At 46.1% G+C, this 15,711-nt stretch overlaps 2 protein-coding genes across 2 annotated transcripts in view; one reads left to right on the top strand and one right to left on the bottom strand.

The window, feature by feature from the left end:
• The window catches only part of LOC148899998 (neural-cadherin), a 297,995-nt gene that overhangs the window by 256,993 nt on the left and 25,291 nt on the right, over window positions 1-15,711 (top strand). Inside the window, 4 exon segments of the mRNA XM_088991547.1 lie at window positions 1,610-1,737; window positions 2,665-2,788; window positions 5,367-5,547; window positions 8,834-9,000. Of these exon segments, the coding sequence (XP_088847673.1) occupies window positions 1,610-1,737; window positions 2,665-2,788; window positions 5,367-5,547; window positions 8,834-9,000 (600 nt within the window).
• Window positions 10,488-14,205, bottom strand: LOC148900000 (uncharacterized). The gene is made up of 3 exons (XM_088991337.1): window positions 13,813-14,205; window positions 12,958-13,746; window positions 10,488-10,499 (listed from the first exon to the last, which is right to left on the bottom strand). Exons 2-3 carry the CDS (start codon window positions 13,591-13,593, stop codon window positions 10,488-10,490), a joined length of 648 nt encoding a protein of 215 aa, XP_088847463.1. The 5' UTR covers window positions 13,594-13,746; window positions 13,813-14,205.

The raw sequence follows: 15,711 nt of genomic DNA, 5'->3' as shown, positions 1-15,711 counted from the left end.
AATTGCGGTAACACGCATAAAGAAGGTGTAAGTTGACACAAATTTCAAGCAGACAAATCAGCCAATTTTCACCGGAGCTTGTGCGCCATCTTGTGCATTTTCTGGTCGCTACATTGGAGTCCAGACGGCTCGAAATGATCCGGAACGACTTCTTTAATCGATTGCAAACATGTATGCTTTCCTCTTCAGAACTATTTGAATCATATTCATAACTGGATGAGTAACAAGAAAGCATCTTCTTCCGATCTGAACTCTCTGAAGCCATTGTTTTGATTCTGGAGCAAAGCAGTTTGTGAAGGAGTATCCTGGTGTGATGTCACGAACAAGGGGGTGGGACTTTCTGAATCTCACCAGTTCCAAGCTCATTTTGTGGCAGTTTTGGGACACTTTATTTTATAATAATAAGAATAATAATACATTTAATTTACAAGCGCCTTTCTGGACACCAAAGGACAATTTACAGTAAAAACAATACATAAAACAATCAAATCATGAATAAAACAATAATTAATAAAACAGCAGATTAAACTAGACCATGAAAGCAAATTTAAACAGGTGGGTTTTGAGGTGAGATTTGAAAGTAGGATGGGAGTCAATGTTACGGATGTGAGGTGGAAGTGAGTTCCAGAGTTTGGGAACGCAGCGGCTGAAAGCTCTTCACGCCATCGTGGTGAGACGGCGCAGAGGGCATACAGAGGTGGAGGGAGGTAGAGGATCTGAGGGGACGAGAGGGAACAGAGATTTGAAACAGCTCAGAAAGATAGGGAGGGGCAAGATTATGGATGACATTTTTGATTGACCCCGAAAAAAAGTGAGTTACAATAATCGATACGGGAGGTGACGAGACTGTGAATGAGGATAGCAGTGTTGTGAGGGGTGAGAGAAGGAACTTAGACGATTGATATTGCGGAGGTGGAAATATGCAGACGGAGTTATGTTATTTATGTGGTGGTTTTATTGGTGTTTTGCATTTGACTAAAAATATCATACTGCATGTTTTGGGTATTTTGGATGCTATAAAACCTTTTTCTGATGTTTGTTAGGAAACAAAAAAAAGGGGTCGGTTCTCTTTTAAAGGGCAACCGACGTCACTTTTTTATTTTTTAACTGACATCAGAAAAACGTTTTATAGCATCCAAAATACCCAAAACACGCAGTATGATATTTTTAGTCAAATGCAAAACACCAATAAAAATGACTTAAAGTGTCCAAAATCTGCAAAAAAATTGAGCTGCGAATTGGGCTTTTTCAGAAAGTCCCGCCCCCTTTTCGTGACGTCGTGGATAGGTCAGTGTCAGATTAATATTATGGTTGATCCTGTCATGTTTCGGTCACCGCAACTACCCATATTTTGAACGACACATCACTCATTTTGGGGCTCCGTGTGTATCCCGAAAAATAGTTTGTATACCAAGGTTAAATTTTCATAATTTTAACGTTCGTAAACCAAAAAGTTCGTGAGCCAAGGGGTTAGTAAACCCAGGTATCACTGTACCCCTGAATTTGAAACTCTAACCCTAGTTAGAATTCCCAAACTCATGCTTGAAACTGAAATTTAAAAGCCAAACTTACGCCGTGGTGACATCATTCTTTTGCCCCTCCCATTCAGGAAGTTCGCTTCACCCTGGACCGCTGCTCTGGGGCGGCCATCACGGAAATGGAAGGTCTGGGAAGTTGGCTAACCACCGAGGATCACTCGTCTTGCGAAGTCACCGGCACCACGCCCAACACTGACCGGTATGCCTCACATTTTATTGTTAGTCATATCAAAAAAAATGTACCGTATAAAAATAATCATAAAACAAAGTCAGTTAAAACGTCTGTGTAAGCTCACAGTCGTACCGGAGTGTTCCATCGATGAGAAGGTTTCTTCAGCCGTCATCTGTACTTCTTTGGCTCTCAGGTTAAGGGGAGCAGAGGACTAGATGGTTTGAAAGCGGAGTAAAAGAAGCTATTTTCATAAAACAGCAAAACCCTTCACTAAATCGCCATGATTGAGTGAGGTTCAATTTGGATCGTTCCTACAACTGACTTCTTAGGCAACATAGGCTTAGTTATGCTGATGAGGTGATACCAGATCAAATGGGGCAATCAGGCCGGTCGTAGACCCCATACTCAGGCAGGACAATATAAGTAATCAGTCAGGACAATAGAAGTAATCAGTTTAGCCGCAGGGAGTAGTCCTCTGCTCCCCCCAACCTGAGAGCAGGGACCAACCATAGCAGAGTCTCCACCGCCACGTCTGGACAGTAGGCATATATATCTAGGGCCAAAACTACCAGCAAAAGATTTTAGTTCGAAGCCTCTTGGATAAGAAGTGAAACGTCCGGTGCCTTCAAAGAAGTACAGATGACGGCTGAAGAAACCTTCTCATCGATGGACCACTCCTGTACGACTGAGAGCTTACACAGACGTTAAGTTTTAGTGTAAAATTTAATGACTGTATTTCCTGTTTAAATTGGGGTGTGGCCTCATGGATGACATCAGAAGCCTGAGTCTTGTCCAATAAGTCAGCACGTGAGCGTCTGAGCGTGAGCTGTGTCCCACAGCAGTTCTTTGCGAGTATTTCACAAGTTGTCGTGACATTTGACAATGTTCATTGCCACTTGACGCTAGCGACTGGTTGTCATGATATGCTAAAGCCTTTTCACATGGACTTTGCAGATACCTGAACACAAGTCAAGTGTTGCAACTGGGCGGAGTCAACGAGGACATTCCCTACATTTACCCGCAACTTCAACACAAACACTTCACGGGATGCCTACGCAACCTCGTTGTGGACAGTAAGGTAAATGGGACAAAAACAACAGCCACGCAACGTTATTGCAGACCGGAAAGTTACAGGAATCATACGACGACTCTGCGATGCAAATTGGAACTTACTGTATTTGACTTGAAGTCCCGCAAGACTCAATTTACAACCAGGCTAATTATTGTTTGAGTTCACCAGTTCAACATGTGCTTGACGAGCTAACTTGTTACTTGAATGCGTCGCGGGTAAATGCCCGCACAGAGAAAGAGTAAATTACTACGACGGTTTCAAGACTCTGCGACATTTTCAGCTACAGTGATACCTCGGTTTTTACGAACCCCTTGGCTTACGAACTTTTCGGTTTACGAAGGTTACATTTATGAAAATTTTACCTTGGCATACGAACTATTTTTCGGGATACACACGGAGCTGCCACGATGAGTGACGTGTCGTTCACGAGCCCATTCTCCTAAAAGAAAATGGCAGCCGGCTTGTTTTGGTCCTCTATTCTCCGCCCCCAGTCTTCGGTTCAAGCCATATGATTGGTCAAGAACGTAGCAGTGAGGGGAGGTGGTTTAACCATTAAAGAAACAGGCAGACGACAGAGAGTAACAAAATGGACAGAAAACAGTGAAATTTGGACTTGTTTCAACTTTGATAGTTCAAAGGCAGAGTGTAGACTGCAAGGTTAACATTCCCATCAATCAGGCTCCACAAATAACCCGTGTTCTGTAGTGTTTTTACTGCACTATGAGTTTTCCACACACTACATTTAATGCTTTAGTATATCCGGCCCAAACACTCCCTACAAATGCTCCTGGCTCGGCCCCTCTATCAAATTTTAGAACCCATCGTGGCCTGCGAGTCAAGTTTTCCCACCCCTGGTCTAGAGTCTCCACGTACACTGCCCGTCTTTGGGAGAAGTCTTGTCTCAGTCTTAACGTGTTCAGGTCTTGAGTGCGCCTCTTAACGTCTTTGTCCTGACTCAAAGTTGGTCGTGGTATCTGAACTCTGCTGGGTTTTCTTTCCATCTTTGTCTTGATTGTCTCAATCAGTCAAAGTTCAGATTTTGCCAGAATCTTAGTCAGCCTTTGTCGTGACATTGTTGCAACTGCCGGCAGGTCTTGACCCAGTCTGGGTTTTCGCCTCAACTCTTTACTCAGAAGCAATACAGTGATACATACCTTGGCTTACGAACTTAACTGGTTCCCAGACAGAGTGTGTAAGGTGAAAAGTGTGTATTCCAAAAATTAATTTCCCATAGGAAACCATTAATATGAAAATAATCCGTTCCTAGGTCGCCATAAAACATAATTTTCTACTTTCTAAGCCTTAAAACTACACAAAATATACTTTATTTTATGTATAATAAACGTGCTATGGTATTATAATTAAAGAAACAAACTGTGCGGTTTAATAAAGTCGTTTTATTTACCTTTGTGATGGTCTTTGATGACGATGGAATGGAGTGGACGGTTTCATTCGTAACAAACACTTGATGAGGAACATAGCCTTCTTCTATCACCATATTGAGGAATGATCCATTGTAGGTGTGATAATTTTACCTAGTTCCTCATCAATTGTGTTCTGTTTAGCTGGGTTGATAGCTTTTTGCATCAAGTGTACAGATGGCTTGTGCGGGTTATTTGTGGAGCCTGATTGTTGGGAATTTTAACCTTGCAATCTACACTCTGCCTTTGAACTATCAAAGTAGAAACTAGTCCAAATTTCACTGTTTTCTATCCATATTCTCACTCTCTCTCTGTCGTCTGCCTGTCTCTTTAATGTTTAAACCATCGCCCCCGACTGCTGCGTTCTTGACCAATCACGTGGCTTTAACCGAAGACTGGGGGCGGGAGAATAAAGTACAAAAATGAGCCGACTGCCATTTTCTTGTTCGGAGAACGGGCTTGTTCGCGAACGACACATCACTCACTGTGGCGCTCCGTGTGTGTCCCGAAAAATAGTTCGTATGCCAAGGTAAAATTTTCATAATTTTAACGTTCATAAACCAAAAAGTTCGGAGGAGTTCAAGGGGTTCGTAAACCAAGGTATCACTGTACCAAAGTAACTGTGGCTATTGTAGACCAGCCAAAAACTGACCCACTTTGATTCTCTTTCAGTTTTATGAACTCAGCTGTTCTTTTTGAGTGTACGGATGTCTTTTTATTTTTATTTTTTCCCCTTCAGTTGACTGCCTCACTACTGTGGACTTCTTAGGCATTGATCCGTGAAACCGCGGTAGAAGCCGGGGCAAAAAATGTTGAGTCATAAATCAAAAAAAGTAAGCAGCAGAGAACATAAAGCATAGAAAGTGGATGTCATGTCAGGGTTCGTGTAAACAAGATCAGTGTCTGCTGTCAGCCATTAAAAAAACACATTTATTTACTGATTCATGTATTCAGTTAGTTGTTTTATTTTATTATTTTTTTTAATACAAGCCGCAAGACCTGATTTGCATCTTAAAAAAGGCTGCGGGCTCACTCTGATTGGTTTGTGTTGCCACTCAAAACCAAAACCAAAGACCAGAACATTAAATTATTCGAGTCAAGTGCGAGACACCGTCAAGATTATACACTTTGAGGCTCAAAAACAACAAGTTCTCACTCCGCAGCTTTACGATCTGAGCTCCCCGGCTGACTCGCAGTCCAGCTCGCCGGGCTGCCAAACCACCGACGGCAGCTGCGTCAACATGGGCTATTCGTCCTGCGGACGCCGCGGACGCTGCCACGGAGAGTGGGGCTCCTTCAGCTGCCAGTGTGTGCCCGGATACAGCGGGCAGCAGTGCGAAGAGGGTAATATAACACACGTTTCATTTCTAAGCGCCTTTCAAAACTCTCAAGGTCACTTTACAATCACAGGATAAGTTTGAAAAGTTAGCGTAGCCATTCCTAGCATGTTAGCAGTCAACCTACCAGTGGTTGAGCAGCAGCAGCCACACGTGCCAGCATACACTCAATCCAGAAGTAACTCAAATCGATAGAAAGCTAGCTAGCTAGCTAATAGATAGTTAATAATAATAATAATAATAATAATCCATTTCATTTCTAAGCGCCTTTCAAAATTCTCAAGGTTACTTACCGTGACAGGATAAGTTAGAAATGTTAGCGTAGCCATCCCTAGCATGTTAGCATTCGACCTACGAGTGGTTGAGCAGCGGCAGCCACACGCGCCAGTGTACACTCAACCCGGAAGTAACCCAAATCGATAGAAAGCTAGCTATCTAGCTAGCTAATAGATAGCTAATAATAATAATAATAATAATAACAATAATACTAATAATAATACATTTCATTGATAAACGCCTTTCAAAACTCTCAAGGTAACTTTACATCACAGGATGTGTTAGAAATGTTAGCGTAGCCATCCTTAGCATGTTAGCATTCGACCTACCAGTGGTTGCGCAGTGTCAGCCACACACGGCAGCGTTCACTCAACCTGAAAATAACTCAAATAGATAGAAAACAATCCAGTCAGCTAATACATAGCTAATAGATAGCTACTTGATATCTAGATAGCCAGACAGCCATATAGCTAAGAGCTAGCTAGATAGCCAGCCAGACACGTATAGATAGCTAGATAACCAGACAGACAGCTAACAGATAAAGGGGGCGGGACTTTCTGAATCTGCCCAGTTCCGAGTTCATTTTGTGGCAGTTTTGGGACACGAAGTTATTTTTATTGGTGTTTTGCATTTGACTAAAAATATCAGCCTGCGTGTTTTGGGCATTTTAGATGCTCTAAAACGTTTTTCTGATGTCAGTTAGGAAACAGAAAAATGGTGTCGCTGTCCTTTAAGACATGAAGCCGAAGGAAACAAAGCCTCGGCAGAGGCGCTGTCGACGACGACAACAGGCAGTCGGACAAACGCTCGCTAAATCAAACAGGCGCCAGGCGTCGCTTGCAAAACAAATGATGAGACGCGACTATAAAGGGAAGAAAGAAAAGTGTGGAATTCAAAGTCGGTGACAAAGAAACAAGACATAGAACAAGCGCAACTCTCACAATTCCAGACTCAAACTCTGCTGTTAGTTTTTGTTCTCCCGACGCCCTCCCCAAAGAATAACAGTTTCTCTCTTGGGAGCTCACCACCGTTGCATTGACGTCACGGAGGGAAGTCCCCTGACCGAGAAAGCGACACGCAATGCATTTTGGGTACTGCTTTCATCTGAAAACACAGTGTTGATGGCGACATTAGAAGGAAAACTTCATAAATAACGCAATGGTGAATCGCGGTGTGTCGCAGCCAATTGCGGTAACACGCATAAATGAAGTTGTAAGTTGACACAAATTCTCAGCGGACAAATCAGCCCATTTCCAACAGAGCTCGGGCGCCATCTTGTGCATTTTCTGGGACTATATTGGAGTCCAAACGGCTGGAATTGATCCGGAAGGACTTCTTTAATCGATTGCAAACATTTATGCTTTCCTCTTCAGAACTGTTTGAATCACATTCATAACTGGATGACTAACAAGAAAGCATATTCTGTGAATCTGAACTCTCTGAAGCCATTGTTTTGATTCTGGAGCAAGGCAGTTTGTGAAGGAGTATCCTGGTGTGATGTCACAAACCACGGGACGCCACTTTCTGAATCTGCCCAGTTTCGAGATCATTTTGTGGCAGTTTTTGGGACACTTTAAAGGACAACCGACACCATTTTTTCTTTCCTAACTGACATCAGAAAAAAACGTTTTATAGCATCTAAAATACCCAAAACACGCAGGCTGATATTTTTAGTCAAATGCAAAACAAGAGGAGGTAAAGTGTCCCGCCAGGACATCTTCACCTTGCTCTAGAATCAAAACAATAGCTTCAGATTGGGAGAAGATGCTTTCTTGTTACACCTCCAGTTATGAATATGATTCAAATAGTTCTGAAGAGGAAAGCATAAATGTTTGCAATCGATTAAAGAAGTACTTCCGTATCAATTCGAGCCATCAGGACTCCAATGTAGCGTACCAGAAAATGCACAAGATGGCGCCCAAGCTCCATTGGAAATATGCTCATTTGTCTGCTGGAAATTTGTGTCAACTAGTATCAAATAGTAGTCTTGGTGCAACACACAACGATTCACCATCACATTATTTATGTGTTTTCCTTCTAATTTCGCCATCAACACGGATCAACACGAAGTTTTCAGAACAAACAAAGTACCCAAAATGCATTGTGTGTCGCTTTCTCGGTTAGGGGCGTTGCCTCCGTGACGTCACGTCAGGCACCGTCATCAACTGGAAAACAAGACTTCCTGAATATTCAGCGCGAGTCTTAAAACGTAAAATCTAGCCATATGCCGTTACCTCAGTAGAAGTCATTTTACAAATTATGGACACAACTCATCCGGAGGCGACGGTTGTCCTTTAAGTCATTTTTATTGGTGTTTTGCATTTCACTAAACAATATCAGCCTACGTGTTTTGGCTATTTTAGATGCTTTAAAACGTTTTTCTTATGTCATTCAGGAAACAAAAAAAATGGTGTTGGTTGTCTCTTAAATTTGCCTCAGAGGCTACTCAAAAAGATTATCCGAAAATTGTAAGTTTGAACTGGATGAGCTTGTACGCCGCCGCTGCCGTGAGGGTCATCCTAGCGTTAGCATTTTCGCTTCATGTGAGAAGTCGATAGCCCAACTTGCTCGCTTGTTGACCTCATTGCTTGAGCTCAAGGTTGCCTCCAGCTACGTTTTTTTTTTTTATTCATATTGTGCCGTCTGCTCGTTCTCCTGAATAACTTGGGACCAGAGGAGATATCGCTAAAGTTTCAAAGTCGTTTTTTTTTTCCTCAGTCGGTTCCAAAAACAGCTCGAGTTAGGCGGAGAAACAAAACCAAACGCAAAAAAAAAAGCTCTTTATCGCTTTTTTTGCCCTTGGCGGAGGTTAAAAAAGGCAAAACGATGAAGATGCGGCAGACAAAAACAAACCATTTTTGCTTCCCGGCGGGACGCTTTGGCCTCTTAAGCGTGCCGGAATGAAAGAGGAAGTGGAAGTTGCCGCGGTTCAGAGATCAGAGGCGGCGGCTGTTGCGGGAACTAAATCATCTTCATCCTTGCTCTGATTTCCCTTTCCTGACATGTGACATCTGCAGAAGTTCCCGAGTACTCCTTCGACGGCCATAGCCACGTGCGCTACCAGCTGGCCTCGCCGTTGCCGGCTCGCAGGACGGCGGTGCAGATCCTGGTTCGAACCCGCAAGCACAGCAGCACCGTTCTCAGCCTGAGCTCCAGGGAGCAGACAGAGTACCTTCGACTGGAGGTAAGAAGTGGTCCATGTGGTCCATGTTGTGATAATAATACAGTGATACCTCGGTTTACGAACCACTTGGCTTACGTCTGTGTAAGCTCTCAGTCGTACAGGGGTGGTCCATCGATGAAAAGGTTTCTTCAGCCGTCATCTGTATTTCTTTGAAGGTGTCGGACGTTTCGCTTCTTATCCAAGAAGCTTCTTCAGCGAACTAAAGTCTTACTGGTAGTTTCGGCCCTATATATATCCCTACTTACAAAAGACTGCTTCGGCAACATAGGCTTAGTTATGCTGATGAGGTGATACCAGAGCAAATAGGGCAATCAGGCCAGTCATCAGTGAGGACAAAAGAAGCAATCAGTGGAGCTGCAGGGAGTAGTCCTCTGCTCCCCCCCAACCTGAGAGCAGGGACCTATCATAGCAGAGTCCGGCACCGCCCCGTCTGGACGGTAGGCATATATATATATATAGGGCTGAAACTCCCAGTAAAACTTTAGTTCTCTGAAGAAGCATCTTGGATAAGAAACGAAACGTCCGACACCTTCAAAGAAGCCTAGATGACGGCTGAAGAAACCTTTTCATCGCTTGGCTTACGAACATTTCGGTTTACGAACGTTAAATTTATGACAATTTTACCTTGGCATACAAACTATTTTCCGGGATACAGACGGAGTGCCACAATGAGTGATGTGTCGTTCGCGAACGAACCCGTTCTTCTAACAACAAAATGGCAGCAGACTGTTTTTGTTCTCTATTCCCCGCCCCCAGTCTTCGGTTAAAGCCACGTGATTGGTCAAGAATGCAGCAGTGAGGGGAGGTGGTTTAAACATTAAATACTGGCAGACGACAGAGAGTGAGAAAATGGATAGAAAACAGTGAAATTTGCACTTGTTTCAACTTTGATAGTTCAAAGGCCGAGTGTAGACTGCAAGGTTAAAATTCCCATCAATCAGGCGCCACAAATAACCCACACAAGCCATCTGTACACTTGATGCAAAACGCTATCAACCCATCTAAACAGAACACAATTGATGAGGAACTAGATAAAAGTATCGCAGAGAAAGCACCCACAAGGGATCATTCCTCAAGATGGTGAAAGAAGAAGGCTACGTTCCTCATCAAGTGTTTAATGCTGATGAAATCGGCCACTCCTTTCCATCAAGTCATCAACGACCATGACAAAGGTCAATAAAACGACTTTATTATACAGTACAGTTTATTTCTTTAATTATAATACCATAGCACATTTGTTATACATAAAATAAGGTTTATTTTGTGTTGTTTTAAGGCTTAGAAAATTAGAAAATAGAAAATTATGTATTATGGGGACCTGGGTGTTGTGTCCGGAGGAATGAGAGAGGAGAGTTGCTTTTTCAACGTGTTTATTGTGCCACCATCTTAGTCTACCTGCGGTCGTGACGTCACCGCTGCTTTTCGACCTGTCGCAACATTCTGTAGCAGTGTGACATATGCTACACTGGGAACACATTATTCCCATTTTAATTGTTTCCCTAAAGAATATAGAAGACATAAATAAGGTGTAAGTTGACACAAATTCCCAGTGGACAAATCAGCCCATTTCCAAATCTGAAGCCATTGTTTTGATTCTGGAGCAAGGCAGTTTGTGAAGCAGTATCCTGGCGTGACGTCACGAACAAGGGGGCGTGACTTTCTGAATCTGCCCAGTTCCGAGCTCGTTTTGTGGCAGTTTTGGGACACTTGAAGTCATTTTTATTGGTATTTTGCATTTGACTAAAAATATCAGCCTACGTGCTCTGGGTATTTTAGATGCTATAAAACGTTTTTCTATTGTCATTTAGGAAACAAACAAAAAAAAACGGTGTCGGTTGTGCTTTAAACTATCAAAGTATGGCTAAACACTCCACAAAAATGTGATGTATGTATTTCCTTTTCTCATGAAGTTAGGACTTTTAGATGCACACTCATATTGCAGTTTGGCTGTCTCCCACCTCCTCGCAATAAAACAGCAAAGCGCCGTTGTCTGTTTTCGTGTCGGCCGCCCACTCCTCTCTTCATCCGACTGCTTGCGAGGCGAGGAGGAGGAGGTGGTGGAAGACGGAAATTATGCACAATGGGACATTCCAAGGAAGCACTTTGAAACCAGGACAACCGTTCAGTTCAGTTCTCATTTTTCTCAAAATGAAAGCTGACAGACGTTTTTGTTTCTCACATTTCCTTTGTGTGTTTAACAATGATGTCAGTATGTGGAGGAGTAACACGTGTCAAACTAAAGCAGTACAGTCAAACGGCAGTTTTGGAACGTCTATGTTCTCGTCCGATTGGGTTTTCAAACAAAAATGTGTTTTTTTTAATGACATGGTATACAACCAAAAATTGGTTTTCAATCAAATGGAGCGCACCCGAATGCACCACTGGACGACCCTTCGTTTCCTTATTGGATTGGATTGGATTGGATATGCCTTTATTAGTCTCACAGTGGAGAAATTATACAGTGATACCTTGGCCTACGACTTTAATTGGTTCCCAGACATAGTGTGTAAGGTGAAAAGTGTGTATCCCAAAAATTAATTACCCATAGCAAACCATTAAAATGAGAATAATACATTCCCAGGTCCCCATAAAACATAATTTTCTACTAAATAAGCCTTAAAACTACACAAAATATACCTTATTTTCCGTATAATAAATGTGCTATGGTATTATAATTAAATGAATAAACTGTACTGTATGATAAAGTTGTTTTATTTACCTTTGTGATGGTCGTTTTATCAGCATTAAACACTTGGTGAGGAACGTAGCCTTCTTCTTTCACCATCTTGAGGAATGATCCCTTGTAGGTGCTTTCTCTGCGATAATTTTACCTAGTTCCTCATCAATTGTGTTCTGTTTGGCTGGGTTGATACCTTTTTGCATCAAGTGTACAGATGGCTTGTGCGTGTTATTTGTGTTATTTGATGGGATATTTTAACCTTGCAGTCTACACCCTGCCTTTGAACTATCACAGTTGAAACGAGTCCAAATGTCACTTTTTTATCCATTTTCTCACTCTCTCTCTGCCGTCTGACTGTCTCTTTAATGTTTAAACCACCTCCCCTCACTGCTGCGTTCTTGACCAATCACGTGGCTTTAACCAAAGACTGGGGGCGGGGAATAGAGGGCAAAAACAATTGGCTGCCATTTTCTTGTTTGGAGAACGGGCTTGTTCGCCAACGACACATCACTCATTGTGGCGCTCCGTGTGTATCCCGAAAAATAGTTTGTATGCCAAGGTAAAATTTTCATAAATGTAACGTTCGTAAACCGAAAAGTTCGTAAGCCAAGGGGTTTGTAAACCGAGGTATCACTGAAATGCATCGTGGTGACATGGGAGGTTTCTGAAAGTATGTTACTATTTGGAGAAATGACAGAAATAAGCAGACATTACCCAGTAGCGCTCATTGTGGCGCTCATTACATCACTCATTGTGGCGCTCCGTGTGTATCCCGAAAAATAGTTTGTATGCCAAGGCAACATTTTCATACATGTAACGTTCGTAAACCGAAAAGTTAGTAAGCCAAGGGTTTTGTAAATGGAGGTATCACTGTACATCACTTCTGTTACGACGCTCGAGTGCAAGGAGGCAGAACTCGAGCGACGGAATCTTGGCGATAGGGAAGGACCCGAAATACACGGCGTGACAGGCTTGGATGGATCAAGAGTCTTTACTGGAACATGCATCAAATAATAACAAACAGGGAAGAGTGGAGGAAGATAACTAAATGACAGCAGACCTGGCAGCACGGAAGTGGAAACGGCAATGACCAAAAATACTCCGACGGAGACGGTAGTGAGCGACAGACAGATATAGGCAGAAGGCACAATCAGTGAATGACAATCAGCTGTGGGAACCCAGGTGAATGATGATTGGAGGGGCCGTCTCCCAAGATTGGCGGAGGAGGTGACAGGAGGGGCGGGGCGCGCCCCGGATGGCAACGAGATGTGACACACCTCAAGGGACGCCTCTCGGCGGCCCACCAGGTTTGGATGGGTGAGCCGCATGGAACGCCCGGGTGAGGGATGGGTCGAGGATCCAGGAACGTGGGACCCATTGACGTTCCTCAGGTCCATAGCCCTCCCAGTCGACCAGGTACTGCACTCCTCTGCCCCTGCGCCTGGAGTCCAGTATCTCCCGCACGGTGTAGACTGGTCCGTCGTCCAATATCCGGGGGGGAGGTGGGGGGCGGGCGTGGGGGCTAAGGGGCTGGTCTCCACTGGCTTGAGGAGGGAAACATGAAAAACGGGGTGGATCCGCATGGTGGGTGGGAGCCGGAGCCTCACCGAGACCGGGCTGAGGATGGCCTCGATGGGGAAGGGACCCGTGAAGCGTGGGCCCAGCTTGGCCGAGGACCCTGCCAGCCGAAGGTCCTTCGTGGATAGCCAGACCTCCTGCCCGACCTGGTAGCTGGGTGCTTGCCGCCGATGGCGGTCTGCCACCCGCCGGTTCCGGGATGCGGTGCGTGACAGGGCGTCCCTGGTCTCCTTCCAGACTCTGTGGGCCCGTCTGAGGTGATGATCGATAGACGGGACCTCCACCTGGCCTTCCTGTGTGGGAAACAAGGGCGGCTGATAGCCACAGGCGGACATGAATGGGGACCGACCTGTGGCTGCGGAGACCAGGGAGTTGTGGGCGTACTCCACCCAGGGTAGGTGCAGGGCCCACCACGCCGGGTTGTGGAGGCACACGCACCGGAGGGCCGCCTCCAGGTCCTGGTTCTTCCTCTCCGTCTGTCCGTTGGTCTGGGGGTGGTAACCAGACGACAGGCTCGCCGATGCCCCTAGGGACCGACAGAAACGCTTCCATACCTTGGACACGAACTGCGGTCCCCGGTCCGACACGATGTTCGTCGGAATCCCGTGGAGACGGACGACATGGTTAACCAGGAGTTGAGCCGTCTCGGTGGCGGACGGCAACCTGGTTAACGGAACGAAGTGGGCCGACTTGGAGAATCGGTCCACTACGGTGAGGACGACCGTCTTGCCACGGGAGGGGGGAAGGCCTGTCACGAAGTCGACGGAGATGTGGGACCAGGGTCTGGACGGAACCGGTAGGGGCTGGAGGAGTCCGGCCGGGGGCTGGTGGGAGGCCTTTCCACGGGCGCAGGTCGGGCAGGCCTTCACGAAGAGGGTGATGTCCCTCCTAAACCCCGGCCACCAGAACCGTTGGGCGATGAGTTGGATCGTCCTGTTGACCCCCGGGTGGCAGGTTATCTTAGATGTGTGCCCCCAGATAAGCACCTCAGTGCGTAGAGGGGGGGGGGGACGAACAGGCGATCCTTGGGACAGCCCCTGGGGATGGTGGTAGTTCCCTGGGCTTGCTGGACTTTTCTCTCAACCTCCCACCTCAGGGCGCCCAGGATGCGCTGGGCCGGCAGGATGTTGGCGGTGGTCTCCTCCCTTTCTGCCGGCTCATGGATACGGGATAGGGCGTCGGGCTTGGTGTTCTGTGACCCTGGGCAGTAGGTGAGAGAAAAGTCAAAACGGGTGAGGAAGAGTGACCATCGGGCCTGCCGTGAGTTAAGTCTCTTGGCCGACCGGATGGCCGCCAGGTTTTTGTGATCCGTGTAGACGGTGAAGGGGTGTTTAGCTCCCTCAAGCCAGTGTCTCCATTCCTGCAGGGCCAGGACGACCGCCAGCAGTTCCCGATTGCCGACGTCATAATTGGCTTCGGCGGGGCTGAGCCGGCGGGAGAAGAAGGCGCATGGGTGTAGCTTCTGGTCGGTGGGAGAGCGCTGGGAAAGGACGGCCCCTACTCCGGACTCGTATGCGTCAACCTCGACCGTGAACGGGAGCTCCGGGTCGGGATGACGCAGAACAGGGGGGTTGGTGAAGGCAAGACGGAGGCGGTTGAAAGCCCCCTCAGCATCGGGAGTCCACCTGAAAGGGAGCTTGGTGGACGTGAGGTTAGTGAGGGGGAGTGCCTTCTGACTATACCCGCGAATGAAGCGGCGGTAGAAGTTGGCAAACCCCAAAAACCGCTGAAGCTGCTTGCGCGTCTTTGGGATCGGCCATTCCACCACCGCTTTGGTTTTGGCGGGGTCGGCCCTGAGCTGCCCCTGCTCCACAACAAACCCCAGGAACGACAGAGAGCGGACATGGAAGTCACACTTCTCTGCCTTCACATAGAGCCGGTTTTGCAGGAGCCGCGCCAGGACCCGTCGGACGTGTTGCCGGTGTTCTTCTGCAGAGCGAGAAAAATTAAGAATGTCATCAAGGTAAACAAAAACAAAAACATTGAGGAAGTCCCTGAGCACATCATTTATCAAATTCTGGAATACGGCAGGCGCGTTCGTGAGCCCGAACGGCATCACCAGGTATTCAAAGTGCCCTAAAGGTGTCTTGAAGGCTGTTTTCCATTCATCCCCCTCACGGATACGGACCAAATGGTAGGCGCTACGAAGGTCTAGTTTTGAAAAAATGGTGGCGGACTGAAGGGGCGCGAAGGCCGAATCCATGAGGGGGAGAGGGTATTTGTTGCGGATGGTGATGTCGTTCAGGCCCCGGTAGTCAACGCATGGGCGCAGGGATCCGTCCTTTTTGTCGATAAAGAAAAACCCTGCGCCCAGCGGGGAACGCGACGGGCGAATGAGTCCCGCCGCTAGAGAGGAGTCTATGTAAGTGCTCAGGGCTTCCCGTTCCGGTTGTGAAATGTGGTAAACTCTGGAGTCCGGTAATGGAGCCCCTGGCTGCAAGTCAATAGCACAG

Source organism: Hippocampus bargibanti, linkage group LG03 (genome assembly GCF_051943395.1).
Source record: "Hippocampus bargibanti isolate YZ-2025 linkage group LG03, ASM5194339v1, whole genome shotgun sequence".
NCBI classification, from domain to species: domain Eukaryota; kingdom Metazoa; phylum Chordata; class Actinopteri; order Syngnathiformes; family Syngnathidae; genus Hippocampus; species Hippocampus bargibanti.
The sequence above is the reverse complement of the archived record's forward strand: the minus strand, read 5'-3'. Positions and strand labels throughout refer to the sequence as shown.

Coding starts and splice junctions, on each gene's coding strand:
- LOC148900000 (XM_088991337.1), bottom strand. CDS start 13,593: ATGTCCGCCTGTGGCTATCAGCCGCCCTTGTTTCCCACACAGGAAGGC.